General features: G+C 37.3%; 1 protein-coding gene across 11 annotated transcripts in view; it reads left to right on the top strand.

Moving 5' to 3' along the window:
• TUSC3 (tumor suppressor candidate 3) overlaps positions 1-17,320 on the top strand; it is a 216,802-nt gene that overhangs the window by 108,075 nt on the left and 91,407 nt on the right. For all 11 annotated transcript variants that reach the window (XR_011564409.1, XR_011564408.1, XR_011564407.1 and 8 more), the window contains exons 3-5: positions 529-646; positions 3,970-4,110; positions 6,981-7,121. Coding sequence is in view for 8 of the 11 variants with exons in the window: in XM_070781304.1 (XP_070637405.1) it covers positions 529-646; positions 3,970-4,110; positions 6,981-7,121 (400 nt within the window). In the remaining 3 variants the exon portion in view is untranslated. The remainder of the gene's footprint in view (positions 1-528; positions 647-3,969; positions 4,111-6,980; positions 7,122-17,320) is intronic.

Raw genomic sequence — 17,320 nt, 5'->3', positions numbered from 1 at the left:
TACAGTTTTAAAACATATCCATGATGTTTATTTCTCTGTTAAAGTGAATTGCAAAATTCTTAAAAACGGCTCTGTGCTTTTTACAAAAAATCATTAGAAAATTTAAGTTATATATATGTAGGAAGTGGCACAAAATGATTTTATCCCCTAGAACAAGAGTTGTCATGCTTCTTATACAAAGGGCCAGGATGAGCTTTTTGCCCTCACACTTTCTACTAGAACTCCTCAACTCTGCCCTTATGTAGCTTAGTAGCAGCCGCAGCAATAAGTAAATGAATCAGTGTGTCTGTGTTGCAGGAAACCTTTATTCATGAATGATAAAAATTTGAATTTTAGATAATTTTTATGTGTCATGGGATATTCTTTTTTTTTTTTCCCCACAGCCATTTAAAATATAAAATCTACTCTTAGCTTGTAGTCCTTACTAAAGCCAGGGTAACTCTTGCCCCAGAATTCCTGTTTTATTAATAGCTTTGTTGACGTTTGAATACTGATAATGTTTCCACTCTGTGCCATTATCCTTATCAGACTAGCTAACGAAGAATATCAAATACTGGCTAACTCCTGGCGCTATTCATCTGCCTTTTGTAACAAACTCTTCTTCAGTAAAGTGGACTATGATGAGGGAACAGACATTTTTCAACAGGTAAGAGAGTTATATTTTGTTTCAATAGCGTATTTATCAGAGTTGGTTATGGTTGATAACGTCTTTGTGTGCCAGGTAAAAACACAGTTCAGTGATTCCAATGAGTAGTTACTAAATTCTGTGGTATGATGAAGATAATATTAAGTGTAATTATTTTAATCAGTACAGTTTTTGCCATTAGTGAATAAACACATTTTAGCTTTTCCATCATAGAGGAAATATGTCTTTTTTCCCCATCATACAGTGGCAGTTTATATGCTGCTGCTAAGTCGCTTCAGTCATGTCTGACTCTGTGCAACCCATTAACTTTATTTTGATATTTAATTGTATGTGCTTTGGGTGGTATTTTGCATAAATTTGTGAAATTTTGTATAAGATTCAAGGTAAGTTTTACATGGGGCTTCCCTGGTAGCTTGATGGTAAAGAATCTACCAGCAATATAGGAGACAAATATTCAGTCCCTAGGTCAGGAAGATTCACTGGAGGATGAGTGGCAACTCACTCCAGTATTTTTGCCTGGAGAATCCCATGGACAGAAGGGCCTGGTGGGCTACAATCCACAGGGTTGCAAAAGAGTCGGGTACGACTTAGCAACTGAATAGCAACAATGAAGTTTTACTTAACCTTTAAGCTGTTTTAGGGGGATAAAAGGTCTTTAAGCGGGGGTGAGTGTGAGTGAAAGTCGCTGTCATGTCCGACTCTTTGCGACCCCATGGACCATACAGTCCGTGGAATTCTCCAGGCCAGAATCCTGGAGTGGGTAGCCGTTCCCTCCTCCAGGGGATCTTCCCAACCCAGGGATCAAACCCAGGTCTCCTGCATTGAAGGTGGATTTTTTACCAGCTGAGCCACAAGGGAAGCCCTTTAAGAGGATTAATTAAGGTTAAATGATGTCATAAGGATGAAACTAGAAATCAGCAAAGAAGAATAAATTATCAGTCTGAAAGCAAGCAAGCAAAAATATTCACTAACGGTCCACTTAAAATTAGCTTGAGTCTAAATGCTTTTCCATGACCTGGTAAAGAACTGGGTCAGACAGTGTAAGAAAAAAAAAAGGGACAAGGATACCCAAACTAATCCATGCTGGGTACTGCAATGAGTTGTACATTTGAAAGGCATGATCAAGTACTGATAAACACAAAAAGTTAATAACTATAGGTTAACAGCAGGGGTCAGGGAGCCAGACAGTTGAGCTCAGATTTTATCTACATATTTTATCATCTCCATATATTAACTTTGTATTCTTGGACAAGGGACGTAACCTCTCTATACCTTAATGTCTTCATGTACGAAACAAATAAAAATGATATATTTCTCTGTGATTGTTGTGAAGCTAAATGAAAGAAAACACATGAACCACTTAGAAGTGTCCCTGGAATATAAAGACTCAATGTTAGCAGTGATGATGATATAATCTTGACAGATTTCAATAGGACTGGAATCCTTATAAGAAGTAGGACATGAGTCCTTTTGGATTAGCATCTCATCCTTATGACATCATTTAAGGGGGGAGTTCAGTTCAGTTTCTCAGTCGTGTCCGACTCTTTGCGACCCCATGAATCGCAGCATGCCAGGCCACCCTGTCCATCACCAACTCCCGGAGTTTACCCAAACTCATGTCCATCGAGTCAGTGATGCCATCCAGCCATCTCATCCTCTGTCGTCCCCTTCTCCTCCTGCCCCCAATCCCTCCCAGCATCAGAGTCTTTTCCAGTGAGTCAGCTCTTCGCATCAAAGTATTGGAGTTTCAGCTTTAGCATCAGTCCTTCCAGTGAACACCAGGGACTGATCTCCTTTAGGATGGACTGGTTGGGTCTCCTTGCAGTCCAAGGGGCTCTCAAGAGTCTTCTCCAACACCACAGTTCAAAAGCATCAATTCTTCGGCACTCAGCTTGCTTCACAGTCCAACTCTCACATCCATACATGACCACTGGAAAACCATAGCCTTGACTAGATGGACCTTTGTTGGCAAAGTAACGTCTCTGCTTTTGAATATGCTCTCTAGGTTGGTCATAACTTTCCTTCCAAGGAGTAAAGTGTCTTTTAATTTCATGGCTGCAATCACCATCTGCAGTGATTTTGGAGCCCCCCAAAATAAAGTCTGACACTGTTTCCACTGTTTCCCCATCTATTTCCCATGAAGTGATGGGACCAGATGCCATGATCTTAGTTTTCTGAATGTTGAGCTTTAAGAGGGGTATATAAGGTTAAATGATGTCATGTAGAAATTTGATAGTCCTGGGCTTGTTAGGGACTTGTTCAGAAAGTAAACTATATGTGACTCCTGTGTGATGGCTGAGGCTAAGTGTCTGACAACAGACCAGGAACTCAGTGATGTGTTAGAGGGAGCTGTGCACTAGCAGTCATGTTGGCTGTAACTGTCTCCTGTGCACCTATCAGGAAAACGCACACAAACAAAGTGTGGAGTGGGAGAAAGGAATTGGTGACTGTGTTTTTGTTCAATTTAGTAAAAATTACTAAATGTCCATAACATGTACGCCCCCGCTGGTACTGCTGTATCTTTACCTTGAACCGTGATCTAATGTTTGTTGTTACTTGAATTTTTTTATTTTTATTGTTGGGGAATGTTGAACTGTATATTGGAAGCCAGGGCCAAAAAGCTCCTTGCCTTTCATTTGAATCATTTTTCATAATTCTTGGGCAGCAAGAATTTAATCTGTATCTGTGCTTTGCAGTTTACTCCCCAATGCAAATTAACCTCATTTTTTTTTTAGGTTGTTATTAATAAACACCATTTATACTAGGGTGGTGTATATTCAATATACTTTTCAAATGAAGCTTGCCTTTAGAAAATAATTAATGAGATGTAACCATTTTAAGACAGTTGAAATAACAGAGGAGATGAACAGAAAAAGTTTTTAAAATTAATAGAGAAGTCAATATACTCAAAATTAATTACATAATATATTTATATCTTTCATCAAATGCCAACCTTTTTCTTTAACAACTGCTTAAGAACTGAAAATCATCCGTGTACCCCCAAACTACAGTAGTTCTATTTTGCACTTTGAATCATTTCATTCTTTAGTTGTAGAATTCTAGAAAATAAAGAAGGAAATGAGCAATGAAATAGATGGATATAGCTGAGAATATGAATGATGTATGTGAAATGTTAAGGTTCAGTGAACTTGGCCTAATTCATAAGTTCTTTTCTATTCAGCAGTATATCAAGATGAATAAAAACAGTAGTTAAGCTCTGGAAATCCCCTTGGATTTTTCATAATAAATGCCGTCTTTCCAAAATTCATGCAGGAACAAAAGCTGGGATATTAGATTTAGTCTTTTTATCTCATGTTTTACAGCTCAACATTAACTCCGCTCCTACGTTCATGCATTTTCCTCCAAAAGGCAGACCCAAGAGAGCTGATACTTTTGACCTTCAAAGAATTGGATTTGGCGCTGAACAACTAGCAAAGTGGATTGCTGACAGAACGGATGTTCATGTATGTTTTTATTCCCCACAGTTTTAATAATAGGCTAATTAGCTTGATTTGGTATAACATTATAATAAGGCCACAGGATTTTTTTCATTTTCTCCTGCTTTAGGAAAACTGCATATGATAGCTGTAAGCTGAACTTTGAGTTAGGTGAATTTAAATGGTTTTTAGAATAATGGTTTTTAAAATATCAATGAACCATTAAAGAATACATGTTAGGCACAAAGTAATTTCTGAGGCTAAAAAATATACTGAATATTGCTCAGTGGTCTTAATAATCAAAGATACTCTAATTAAAAAAACAGGTGTATAATTTTTATCTATCCTTTGGGCAAATAACAATAGGATAATACCCACTTTTCATGAGCCATATGAGAAAATGTCACTGACATATGCTGTTCTTAGGACTATAAATTCTAACAGTATAATTCTTTCCTTCCTTCCCTTCTCCCCCAACCATTAACTATGGGGGAAAAAATTTACACATTTTAATAGAAGAAAATCACTCAGGAATCAGATATCTAAAAATGAGAATTGAATTAAATGTGTACAGTCTAGACAAACAGTGGTGTGCAACATTATTTGACATAGAAAGAAGCTCAAAGGATAACAAGTGAAAAAGTAGGATAGAAAAACAGTATTTATAGTTGATTTAGAAAAGCAAAATATTACTGAGATATGTACAATGTTGATGGTAGTTAATGTCTTTGTGGAGGGCTATGGCTATTTTGTTCCTTAATATCACTAGAAGTTTTTTACAGTGAGCAATTCTAACCAGCTATTTAAAAATTACATTTCCCTTAGATATAATACAGGGATATTAATTTTGTGTAAGCATATTTCTCATTTGAGATGTCTCTCATACTATCATTGTACATAAAATAATATAGGTATTAATGATATTTTGGTGACTACCTCTTTTTTGGTGGAAATATTTAGGCAGATATTCAGTTCTACAATGTATCATTTGTTTGGTACAAAATATTAAATGTAACATTGGAAAGTACTACTAGTTCTTTATAAGAAATACTCAGTTTTAATCAGAAATAATTCTAACCTATTTATCACACTTATATGTTGTTGACAGATCCACATTTGTAAAAAGAAAATACATATTTGGAAATAATTTCAAACTTTAAGTAGTTCCACAAATGAAAAAAGTGTAGTCTCAATGTAGACCCTATATCAGGATTCACATACTCTTAACTTTTTATGGCTTTTGCTTTGGCATTCTTACTCTCTTACCATCCCTCACCCTGTCTACACATATACTTACATACCCACACACATTTTTTTCTGAATCCTTTTAAGGTGAATTGTCTTTCCTAAGAAATACAGGACCGTACAGTTATTGTGTTCACAGACGCACATTAATATATTGAGCTTCTGTACATAGTCTAGTTTTGTCAGTTGACCTACCCTGTCCTTCCTAAATCGTAAGCTCCCTATGTGGAGACATTTAGGATCATGCAGATATCCTACTCCTCATCAAAATTTTGTCAGTATTTAGTATCCATTGATGACTCTTCCTTGATCCAGATTTCATCATGCTGGTTGCAGAATGATGATGTTCCAGTTCTAGCACTTTGTCCATATTTCAGATTGATCCTTGGCATTTTACTGTAAGCAAAAGTTCTCCTCTCCTCTTTGTATTTCATTCATTCATTGGTACACAATCTTATATTGTTTTTTCCCTCCAGTGATTGTTAGTACTATGCTTAAATATTTTGGTACCAAAATTGTTCTAAATATAATTAGTGGGAGCCCCTTCATGCTGGCTTCTTTGTTCTTGTAAAGTATCTCACCTTGTAAAGTAAGTCGGGGAAATAGGAATCCTCATATACCACTTGTGGGAATGCAAAATAGTGCAACCACTTTGGTAAACAGTTTCACAGTTCTTCAAACCATTAAGCATAGTTTCTATGTGACCCAGAAATTCTACTCCTAGGTATACATATGTAAGAGAAAAGAAAACATACACTACACAAAAACTTGTGCAAAATGTTTATAGCAGCATTATTCATAAGAGCCATAAGGTGCAAACAACGCAAATATCCAACTGATTATTTGGCTAATGGATAAGCAAAGTGTGATATCCACACAAGGAAATACTAGCCATGAAAAGGAATGAAGCAGCGGCACATTTTACAACAAGGGTGAGCCTTGAGAAGGTCATACTGACTGAAAGAAGCCAGTTACAAAAGACTACATGTTATATGAAATTGCAGAATAAATGTATGGAGTCAGAAAGTAGATTGATTGGTGGTTGCTTAAGGCTGCAGGGTGAGAGGAATAAGGGAGTGGATGCCAAAAGGGAATGGGATTTCCTTTTGAAGTGATTCAAATGTTCTGATACTGACTGTGGTGATGGCTGCACCTATCTGAATATGCTTAAAAAAATATATCACTGGATTGTACACTTTCAGTGGGTGGATTGTATGGTATATGGATTAAAGCTCAGTAAAGTTGTTTAAAAGAAAATGTCTTAAAAAATTCCAATTTGAAATAATACAAGTAGTAGTCCTTCCATCTCACCTCTCCTTTTTACCAGATGATCCCGTGTTTGGGATCATCATGATTATCTGGTTCATCATCATGAACCAGAACAGCTCTGGGTTGAATGTAAGTAGGTTTTGCATATATTTAACTGTATTCACCTAAAAGCACCAGAAGAGCACGTTTTGTTACATAGCCATGATGCTTTAGGGCATATATTTTTGACTCATAAAGAACAAAAGGAATGTTAGTGCCTGGTATGAAAAGTAAGGTGGTACCTTTCTGAATTACATGTGTTAAAGATCAGAAGGACGAGAATATCAGAGAAAAAAATGAATATTTTTCTTGAACTTTAAAACATTTTCATTGTGTTGTTGCAGATTCGTGTCTTCAGGCCTCCCAACTACTCTGGCACCATTGCTTTGGCTTTGTTGGTGTCACTTGTGGGTGGTTTGCTCTATTTAAGAAGGAACAACTTGGAGTTCATCTATAACAAGACTGGTTGGGCCATGGTGTCTCTGGTATGTTAACACATTTACCCTATTTCTTTGGGTAATGGTCCAAGTTGTGTAATATTAACAAAGTGATCCAGATTATAACTGTAATGAAAATCAAGTCTGGATGAGAAGAATTAACTTTTAGGACTTAGGTGATGTAACTTAAGTTCACCATTAATGTAGCTTGTGCTCTCTTCCTTCAGTTTTCACAACTAAAATGTAATGTCTTTCCATGTGTACTTGGCATATTACGAGTGCTAGATAAATGTATGGTAATACATTTAGAAATACACTAGGGATTCGTGTATTTTTACTAATTACACTAAAAATACTTACAGACTGTTAGAGTCTGAAGCACTTGGAAATGTACTCATTCAGCTATTTTTTCCCCAGCAACTCTTTTCTTTTGTCTCTACTATGTGCCTGATAATTATTAGGTACCAGAGATAAGACAGGTAAGACATAAACCCCACCTGATCGTAATTCATCACAGGGATACTAATCAAACTAATCAAGAGATAAATCATGTAACATTCTGCATGCTGTGATGGAAGTAAGCACACAGGATTAGAGGATTACATACTATATAGGAAGGACACCTAATCTTGAGTACTGAAAAGTCATTATAGGCTTCCTAGAGTGTGTGACATCATTTATGTTTTTTAGGTTAAGAGTATCTTAAGATCTCTAGCAAGTATCTTAGTAATGATGCCTACAGTCATCTGCTCTTCATCATTTTACTTGTGGTCTTGGTCAAAGCATAAGAATGGAGAAAGAAATACAGGGAATAAAAAACTGTAAAGAAAGAGATGTTACTATTTACTTAATTTGTGATTTGCCTATATGACTGTCTACATGAAAATTTTATCACAATTTACAGAGTAAAATAAAATTAATACTAGAGTTGAACAGTTCTGAATTCAAGGTCTCCAATAATCATTAGAATTTTTACACAGTAAACAATTTAGATGATTAAAATCTGTTTCCCAAAGGAAGAAGAAAATAATGATACTTAAAAGTAACAAAAGATGTATAAAACATTTATAAACAATATAAAACATGAAGCTATTTAATATGTATATGTATACATATATATATATTTACAGCTAAATGTCAGTTTGTTGGTTTTACCTTCGTGCAGTAGCCCTCCATCCTTCTATTTTTCAGCAAACAGTGGTGTTTATGATACAGTAGGACAGACTGATACAGTTTAGATACAGTAGGACAGACTGATAAGTGAGCATCCCAGTCAACTCACCTTAAAGCACCCATCATGTGCAATAATAGCTTATGTCTTGAAATTCAAGCAGATCCTCTATGGCTTTGTGGTAGACAGAGAAATAAGATTTTGAGGTTTGGATTTTTTTAGCGTAAGGAAGATTTTTCAAGGAAAGTTTCTTAATATTTTCTCAGTTTTTGATAACCGAGTTAAAGAGATTTATTAGTTATACTCCAGTTACTGTAACTGGATCCAGTGGGTGATCTCAGTCACCGTGGTCATTAAGTTTGAAAGTGTTTTGGACGTTGCTTAGTCTGGTTTTCAGGTTGCTTCATTCAGTTAAGCCACCCACTGTCTTGGTGAAAAAAAAATACACCCCTTCTTTCAAAGTGTTATTGGAAGGTTAAAATTCCTTTAGTATTTCAGCATTATTATACCAAATTTTGTCACTGTTTCAGTCTCCTGAAAAACTAAGTCTGCTTCCGATGTAACCATGTGCCTGAAGTAGACCCAGATGATACACCTGCATACACTATTCTCCCTTCTCAAGAGGAGGTGGCCTCCCTGGCAGCTTAGTCAGTAAAGGGTCCGCCTGCAATGCGGGAGACCCAGGTTCGGTCTCTGGGTTGGGAAGATCTCCCGGAGAAGGAAATGGCAACCCACTCCAGTATTCTTGCCTGGAGAATTCCATGGATGAGCCTGGTGGGCTACAGTCCATGGGGTCACAAAAGAGTCGGATACAACTAAGTGACTAACTTTCACTCCTCAAGAAGAGACGTAGAGTTATTACTGTAAGTAATAATGGACATTACAGCACCTCTTCCTTCTTTGGGGGTTATGTTTCTTATGTTTATTCTTTATAATGACTATGAAAAGGAATTTCTATTATCATCATTTTACAGACAAGGAAACATTCAGTAAACTCAATTTGCAGAACCTCACACCTGGGATAGGATTCTGTGTACATCTAACTTAAGACTTGGTACTTCTCACAGTGCTGTGCTGTGCTTAGTTGCTCAGTCATGTCCGACTCTTTGCGACCCCATGGACTGTACCCTGCCAGGCTCATCTGTCCATGGGAATTCTCCAGGCAAGAATACTGGAGTAGGCTGCCATGCCCTCCTCCAGGGGATCTTCCTGACCCAGGAATCCAACCAGGGTCTCCTGCATTGCAGGCGGATTCTTTACCAGTTGAGCTACCAAGGAAGCCCTTTCACAGTGTTGGGTTCTCTAAATCTGGCATGTGCCTCATATGCTGGATGTTTAATCCAGTGGATGCAGTGAGTCATTACAACTCTAAATAAATGTCTAAGAACATTTATATGGCAACCAAATGTTAGTACTTAAATGGTCAATTCTCTCACACCCTCTGCCACATCATACAGATTTTTTTCCTTTGAATCCTTGAAAGCTAATGAGCTTGGCATAACAGAAGATGCTCTAACATTCATAGACACATACTTGAGAAGGAAATCTTGGCAGGTATGTCTACTCCCCAATGGCAGCCTTTCAGAAGCCATAACAGGCTGCAGAAAACAGACATGTTTTCAAACAATATGCTGGAAAACTCTGAATATAAAATGTTGAATTAAACAGATTTGTCTTTTTTTAAATTTTTCCTCATCTGCTGATGGCTTATGAAGCTTAAACAGTGAGGGCAGAAATAATTTAAATCTCCGTTACCATTTTCTGTCACCATTACCACCACCAAACTTGATTCTTTTAAATGAAAAACTATTTTACATGAAAAACTGGATTTGCCCAATTCCAGTCCTTTTAAATCCAATTTTTGGGCTATCCTTACAAAGTTAAGAGGCCATCCAAAATACTGAATCATTTACTCAAATTGCTAGACATTTGTTTATTTAAAACAACCAATATCTGGTTCTTCTTTGGAAATGATATATTTTGAAATAATTCTTGGCAAAATACTGTTATCTGATTTGCAGAAATGCTGAAATCCTTGGCTTGCACAGTAAAATGAAGTTCTTAAAAAAAGTAGTGAACTCTGTACAACAGCACAGCATTTTTGTAATGTAAAAACTGTATGCACAAGGAAAATAATGAAAAAACAGTTTGGTGGAGAATTTCTATGGACATGCTCACTTCATAGTAAAGAACGACTATACATACAGGTCGGAGAAGGCGCTGGCACCCCACTCCAGTGCTCTTGCCTGGAAAATCCCATGGACGGAGGAGCCTGGTGGGCTGCAGTCCATGGGGTCGCGAAGAGTCGGACACGACTGAGCAACTTCACTTTCACTTTTCTGTGTTGGAGAAGGAAATGGCAACCCACTCCAGTGTTCTTGCCTGGAGAATCCCAGGGACAGGGGAGCCTGGTGGGCTGCTGTCTCTGGGGTCACACAGAGTCAGACACGACTGAAGTGACTTAGCAGCTGAAGCAGCAGCATACATACAAGTAGCAGTTGTGTCTTACCTTTGAACAGATGCCAGAGTACCTCTGAGTCCTTAGTTCTGAGCGGACTGTATTCTAGGGCTGGTAAATTTTTTTTTTCTCTTTTTCATTATTATTTCATATTATTGTATATGAGTCATGGGATTAAGAATCAAGTATATGCTGGGAAGAGAAATCTATTAATAGTGCTTTAAGGTATAAGATAGAGACAAAGCTTGCAATTTCCTGGCATAGAGGAAGTAATATATGCAAATGTTGAAACATACATAGATACTATAGCTTCCTGGTTTTGAGCTTTAAAGAAAAAAATAGGTGAAGGAATAGTCATAAGTTGTTCTTGGTCTCATGCTTCCTAGGGGGAAAAATGCTTGTTAACATAAAGGTACTGTTGGTTCTTTTTGGAGCTAAATAAAGCATTGGTTCTGGTTTGGTTTCACTCTGCTTTCCAAACTTCGTCCACCTCCTTAAGATGGAGGATAATAAAAAACCTACACATGTATACCTGTGGCAGATTCATTTTGATATTTGGCAAAACTAATACAATTATGTAAAGTTTAAAAATAAAAAAAAAAAAACCTACAGAGTACCTGTTTCATGATGAGTTTAAAGTAGAATGGTTGTATAAAATGTTATGTTTTGTAGCCCTTAATGCAGAGCTTTATGGCAAGCTGCTGCTGCTAAGGCGCTTCAGTTGTGTCCAACTCTGTGCGACCCCATAGACGGCAGCCCACGAGGCTCCCCCGTCCCTTGGATTCTCCAGGCAAGAACACTGGAGTGGGTTGCCATTTCCTTCTCCAACACAGAAAAGTGAAAGTGAAGTCGCTCAGTTGTGTCAGATTCGTCGAGACCCCATGGACCGCAGCCTACCAGATTCCTCCATCCATGGGATTTTTCAGGCAAGAGTAGTAGAGTGGGTTGCCATTGCCTTCTCCTGTGGCAGGCTATCGTCGCAACCCCATGAACCGCAGCCTACCAGATTCCTCTGTCCGTGGGAATTTCCAGGCAAGAGTAGTAGTGGGTTGCCATTGCCTTCGCCTATGGCAGGCTAATGCTCCTGATAGAGGACTGTCATTTCAAACCAGGAATATGAATGTGATGAGTAGTTGCATCCATTTCAAACACAAATAAAAGCCTCCTAAAAATCCACAATTAAAACCGTGAAAGATAAAAACATCATTTAAAAAGATCTAATAACCCAAGCCTTATTATCACAGTAAATCTCAGTAGGATAGAAGCTGTTCTCTGCCTTTTAACACCATTGCTCTGCATTGTAGGATGATTCATATGCCTTAATATTTCTTCTGTCTCAAACACATTATATTGGTTTAATTATGTTCTATGAAAAATGTAAGCTCCAGATTAATATATTTATTACTACATAATTTTCACAATTTATGAAAGTTTCTGTGGCATCTATACATTATGGTATATCAGTAGAAATGTGTTTTTTGTGAGCATTCTGAACTACAGGGCAGCTCTGACTTCAGAGTGGAATAAGCTCCTTTTTCTTTCAAATTTTTCTTGAATAAAATTATGCATTAATACTTTGTAATGTCATACAGGTATTATCTCTGTGGCATGTTTATAAGTGCGAAGCAAATAATTGCTGATAATATTTGTTTCCAGTGAAGTAACTTCTAACAAACAGCTTTTCCCATTAGGTAGTTGAATCATTTGGCCATTTGAAGATAGGTATGTCAGTTTATGGACTTCCCTGGTGGCTCAGACAGTAAAGCGTGTGCCTACAATGCAGAAGACCCGGCTTCAATCCCTAGGTCGGGAAGATCTCCTGGAGAAGGAAATGGCAACCCACTCCAGTATTCTTGCCTGTAAAATCCCACGGACAGAGGAGCCTGGTAGGCTACAGTCCATGGGGTCGCAGAGAGTCGGACACAACTGAGCAACTTCACTCACTCACTCATGTCTGTTTATAGGTAATTTTTCTATATAGCCAAATGTATAATTTTGTTCATATCGGGAGTATGACAATATAATGAAATGAGTTAATATCTTATTAGGGTATACTTTTCTTAATACATATAGCATTTAATTTTCTTTAATGAGGAGAGGTAATGGCCTATATAAACTCAGACATTTAAAAGTTACTCAGATGATCTTACCTTTTTTTTTTTTTTGCATTTGAATGTGCTTGTCTTGAGTTTTTTGCTTATTATAAAGCTACAAATAAGCCTCAGTGTGAATATCCAGTACATGGAGTAATCCCCCAGCTTCTGTTCTCCATTCATCATAAAATTTCTCAATAGAGGAAACATACCTCAACATAATAAAGGCCTTATATGATAAACCCACAGCTAACATGGTATTCAGTGGAACAAAGCTGAAAGCTTTTCCTGTAAGATCAGGAAGAAAGCCAGGATGTCCACTTTCAGCACTTTTGACATATTTGCTGTCCGAGTGAGAGCAGTTATGCAAGAAAAAGGACATCCAAATCAGAAAGGAAGAAGTAAAACTGTCCTTGTTCAGATAACATAATACTGTATATGAAAGTGAAAAGTGTTAGTCACTCAGTGTTGTGTGACTTTTTGCAACCCACCAGGCTGCTCGGCCTGGAATTCTCCAGGGAAGAATACTGGAGTGGGTAGCCATTTCCTCCTCTAGGGGTGAAAGTGTTAGTTGCTCAATTGTGTCTGACTCTTACTCCTAGAATTCATAAATGAATTCAGTAAAGTTTCAGGATAAAAAAAATCAGTATACAGAAGAATGTGGCACTTCCGCATACTAATATCAAACTATCAGTGAAACTAAAAATCCAGTTTCATTCACAAGTCATCAAAAAGAATGAAATAACTTAGGAATAACTTTAACCAAGGAGTTTAAAGACCTGTACACAAGTAACTACTAAGACACTGATGAAAGAAATTGAAAATGACACAAGCAAAGGGGAAGTTATACTTTGCACATAGATTAGAAGCGTTAGTATTGTTCAAATGTTTACTACCAAATATTATACTACCCAAAGCAGTCTACAAATTCAGTGCATTACTATCAAAATTACAAAGGCACTTTTTACAGAAATAGAAGAAACAATCCTAAAGTCTGTATGGATCCACAGAAGATGCTGAATAGACAGAACAAAAATAAACACGCATACGTGATCAATTAATTTGTGACAAAGGAGCCAAGAATAGGTGTTGGGGAAAGGACAGTCTCGTCAATAAATGGTGTTGGAAAACTGGACAGCCACATGCAGATGAATAAAACCAGACCCCTACCTTAGCCACACACAAAAAGTTAACCCAAAATGGAGAAAAGATTTGAATTCAAGACCTGAAACTGTAAAACTCCCAGAAGAAAACATAGGTGGTAAGCTTTTTGATGTTGTTCTTGGTGATAAATTTTTGTATTTGACATAAAATGCCAACGCAAAACAAGCAAAAATAAGTGGGATCTGCATCAAACCATGAAGCTTCTGCACAGCAAAGGAAACCATTAACAAAATGAAGAGACCATCTGGATGGGAGAAAATATTTGCAAACCATGTATCTGTTAAGGGGTTAATACCCAGAATAAGGTATTGGCGCACTGTGGTCCATGGGGTCGCAAAGAGTTGGACACGACTGGGCGACTGAACATCAACCCAGAATAAATAAAAAACTCATACAGCTCAATAGCAAAAACAACAAATAAATGAATTTGAAAAACAGGCAGAGAGAAATGGGTTAATGGTTTGAACAGACACTTCATAAAAGAAGATATAGAAATGGTCCCAAGAAACATTTAAAGTTTAGTCATTTGGAACATGTAAATTAAAACCAAAGTAGTTACCCATAGAAGCCTATTAAATATGCTCAAATTTCAAAGAAAGGTGGCATTAAGGTTAGGACAGATATGCAGGAAAATGAGTCTTCATATATTACTGGTGGAAATGTTAAATGGTATCTTCCTTCAATTTCACTTCTGGTTATTTATCAAAAAGAAATGAAAATGTGTGTACATACAAGGCTTGTCTTTGAATATTCATAGAAGTTTTATTCACAAATATACCTCTTTGAAAGAAACAATATAGTGTCCATAAACAGGGGAATATATAAACAAACTGTGAAATATGCATACCAAAAAAAAAAAAAAAAAAGGAAACAACAAACCAGGCAGAGAATCAGGAGAGACATTGTTCTAAAGAGAGATACAAGTGGTAGTTAAGTCACTGAAGCCTGGTATACACATACTCTATGATGCAGCATTTTCAAGAAAATTTTCTTACCCCTTCAGAGGTCTATGGAGGTAAATAATTAGGAAAGGCACCAGTGGACTGTTTTTAATAGTATTCTACTTGATCTCAGTGTTAGTTACAATGATGTATTCATGTTAGAATTGGAGAAGGCAGTGGCACCCCACTCCAGTACTCTTGCCTGGAAAATCCCATGGACAGAGGAGCCTGGTAGGCTGCAGGCCATGGGGTCGAGAAGAGTCGGACACGACTGAGCGACTTCACTATCACTTTTCACTTTCATCCATTGGAGAAGGAAATGGCAACCCACTCCAGTGTTCTTGCCTGGAGAATCCCAGGGACGGGGGAGCCTGGTGGGCTGCCGTCTATGGGGTCACACAGAGTTGGACACGACTGAAGCGACTTAGCAGCAGCAGCAGCAGCAGCAGCATGTTAGAATTCATTAAGCTGTACCCTTTAAATCGTGTCCATTTTTGTCCTTTTTTATTTTAGTAAATAAGATACAAGAGTAAACTTGTAGTTTAATTATAAAAATTTAAATTTCCAAATTAGAGTGGTAAAGTGCTGGACATTTCCATTATTAAAGTAAAAAAATAAATACCATTTATACTTATTTTAGAGATAGAATTTTAATAATTCTAGGCCATTTTGCACTGTCAAAGTTTATTTAGTATTTTATTATATTGTGAGAAGTGCCCACAGCTCTGTGTGTAATTATAAATACTGTAAATACATCTGTCAGTACTTCAAATGATTAAGCAAGTATACCATGTTTAAGCCTGCTTTTGTTTTATTGAACCATTTCTTAGAATCTTGAATAAATCATGTATTAAGATGAATTTTTAAAAACTTCTATAACAAAGCATATGTAATATAGCTATTGCTATTTAATTTTAACTTCTCATTTTAAAATTTGAGCATTTTCTCATGTGTATGTAACATTTGTCACACTGTAGTTTTTACCTTTCCTTATTAATGCATTAAATCACCAAACCTAGTGTGGATCTAGTAACTACCACAGATTTGAAGTAGTTAAGAGTATAAACAAATGTTTTGAGATATCCACTGTAACTGTTGTAATATGAAAATGTTAGAGTATGAAACAGGTGCTGTTACAACTATTGTGATCTGTCAACTGCATACTTACAAGACAGTGAAAATGAAGGTTTGTTTTTATCTCGTTTAAGTACCCAGATCTCCTTCCACCCCCGCATTCTATGCATGGCCTCTTGGAGTCTGTTCTCTGTTACTTGAACCATTTCTACTCTTTTCTGAGACTAACACCCCCGCTTGGGTACTAGGTCTCCTTCCTGCTCTGCTATTCAGTGACCGTGCACCGACAGTCTGCCCTCTTTTTCTGTCATCCTTATTTTTTCTTTTATTACTGAACCTTTCTCATTAGCAAGGCACACAGCTCCTTATTCATCCTGAAGGGACATATTGCTGTTTTCCCTTCCAGAAACTGTCCTATTTACCTGATCCCTTTTATAGCAAAACTCTTTGAAACAATTGTCTACGTTGTTTCCTTCTTTTCTCATAAGGCTTTTGTCTCACTCACTGTTCCATTGAAAATGCTCTAGTCTAGGGCACAGATATTTTCCAGGGACATAAATTCAGATATTAGTTCTGGGTTTAGTTCACATCACTGGTCTTGCGTCAGTATCTACACACCTTTTCTCTTCGTCCACAACCACTTTCTTGTGTTCCAGGGGGCCACACTTCTCTCACTGCTACTTCTTAATCATCTTTGCTCATTCATTTGTTATCTCCTTTCACTTCCTACTTTGGAGGGTCTTCTGGATTTTGCTCATCCTCTCTATCTATATTTACTTAATTGGTGTCCAGCTTTAAAGACGGTCTATTGTGTGTATGTTAAGTCGCTTCAGTTGTGTCTGACTCTTTGTGACCCCATGGACTGTAGCCCACCAGGCTCTCTGTCCATGGGATTTTCCAGCTAGGTAAGAAAAATGGAGTGGGTTGCCGTGCTCTCCTTCAGGAAATACTGTCTATTATTGAGTCCTGAATTTTATCTTGGGGCCAGATCTCCCTGTAAACTCCAGACTGATAAATCCAACTTGTTCATCTTGCATCTCTACCTGGAAGCCTACCAGGTGTCTCAAAACAGACTCCTAACCTCAGTCCCCAAACCTAATTGTCCCACACCTTTGATTTCTCAGCTAACGGCAACTTTATTTTTTCCGTTGTTCAAGTCAAAAACCTCAGTCTTTTCTCACCACTTCTTTCCTCCTATACCTCACATCTAATCTCAGAAAATCCTCTTGGTTCTTGCTGCAAAATACATCTAGATTCCAACAACTTCTCACCATACTTACCACCTTTAAGGTCTAATTATTTCACAGTCCACTTCTTGCAATAGCATTTGAACTGTATCCCAGCCT

This window comes from Bos indicus, chromosome 27 (assembly GCF_029378745.1).
Source record: "Bos indicus isolate NIAB-ARS_2022 breed Sahiwal x Tharparkar chromosome 27, NIAB-ARS_B.indTharparkar_mat_pri_1.0, whole genome shotgun sequence".
Classification (NCBI taxonomy): Eukaryota; Metazoa; Chordata; class Mammalia; order Artiodactyla; family Bovidae; genus Bos; species Bos indicus.
This window is presented reverse-complemented; position numbering and strand designations above follow the sequence as displayed.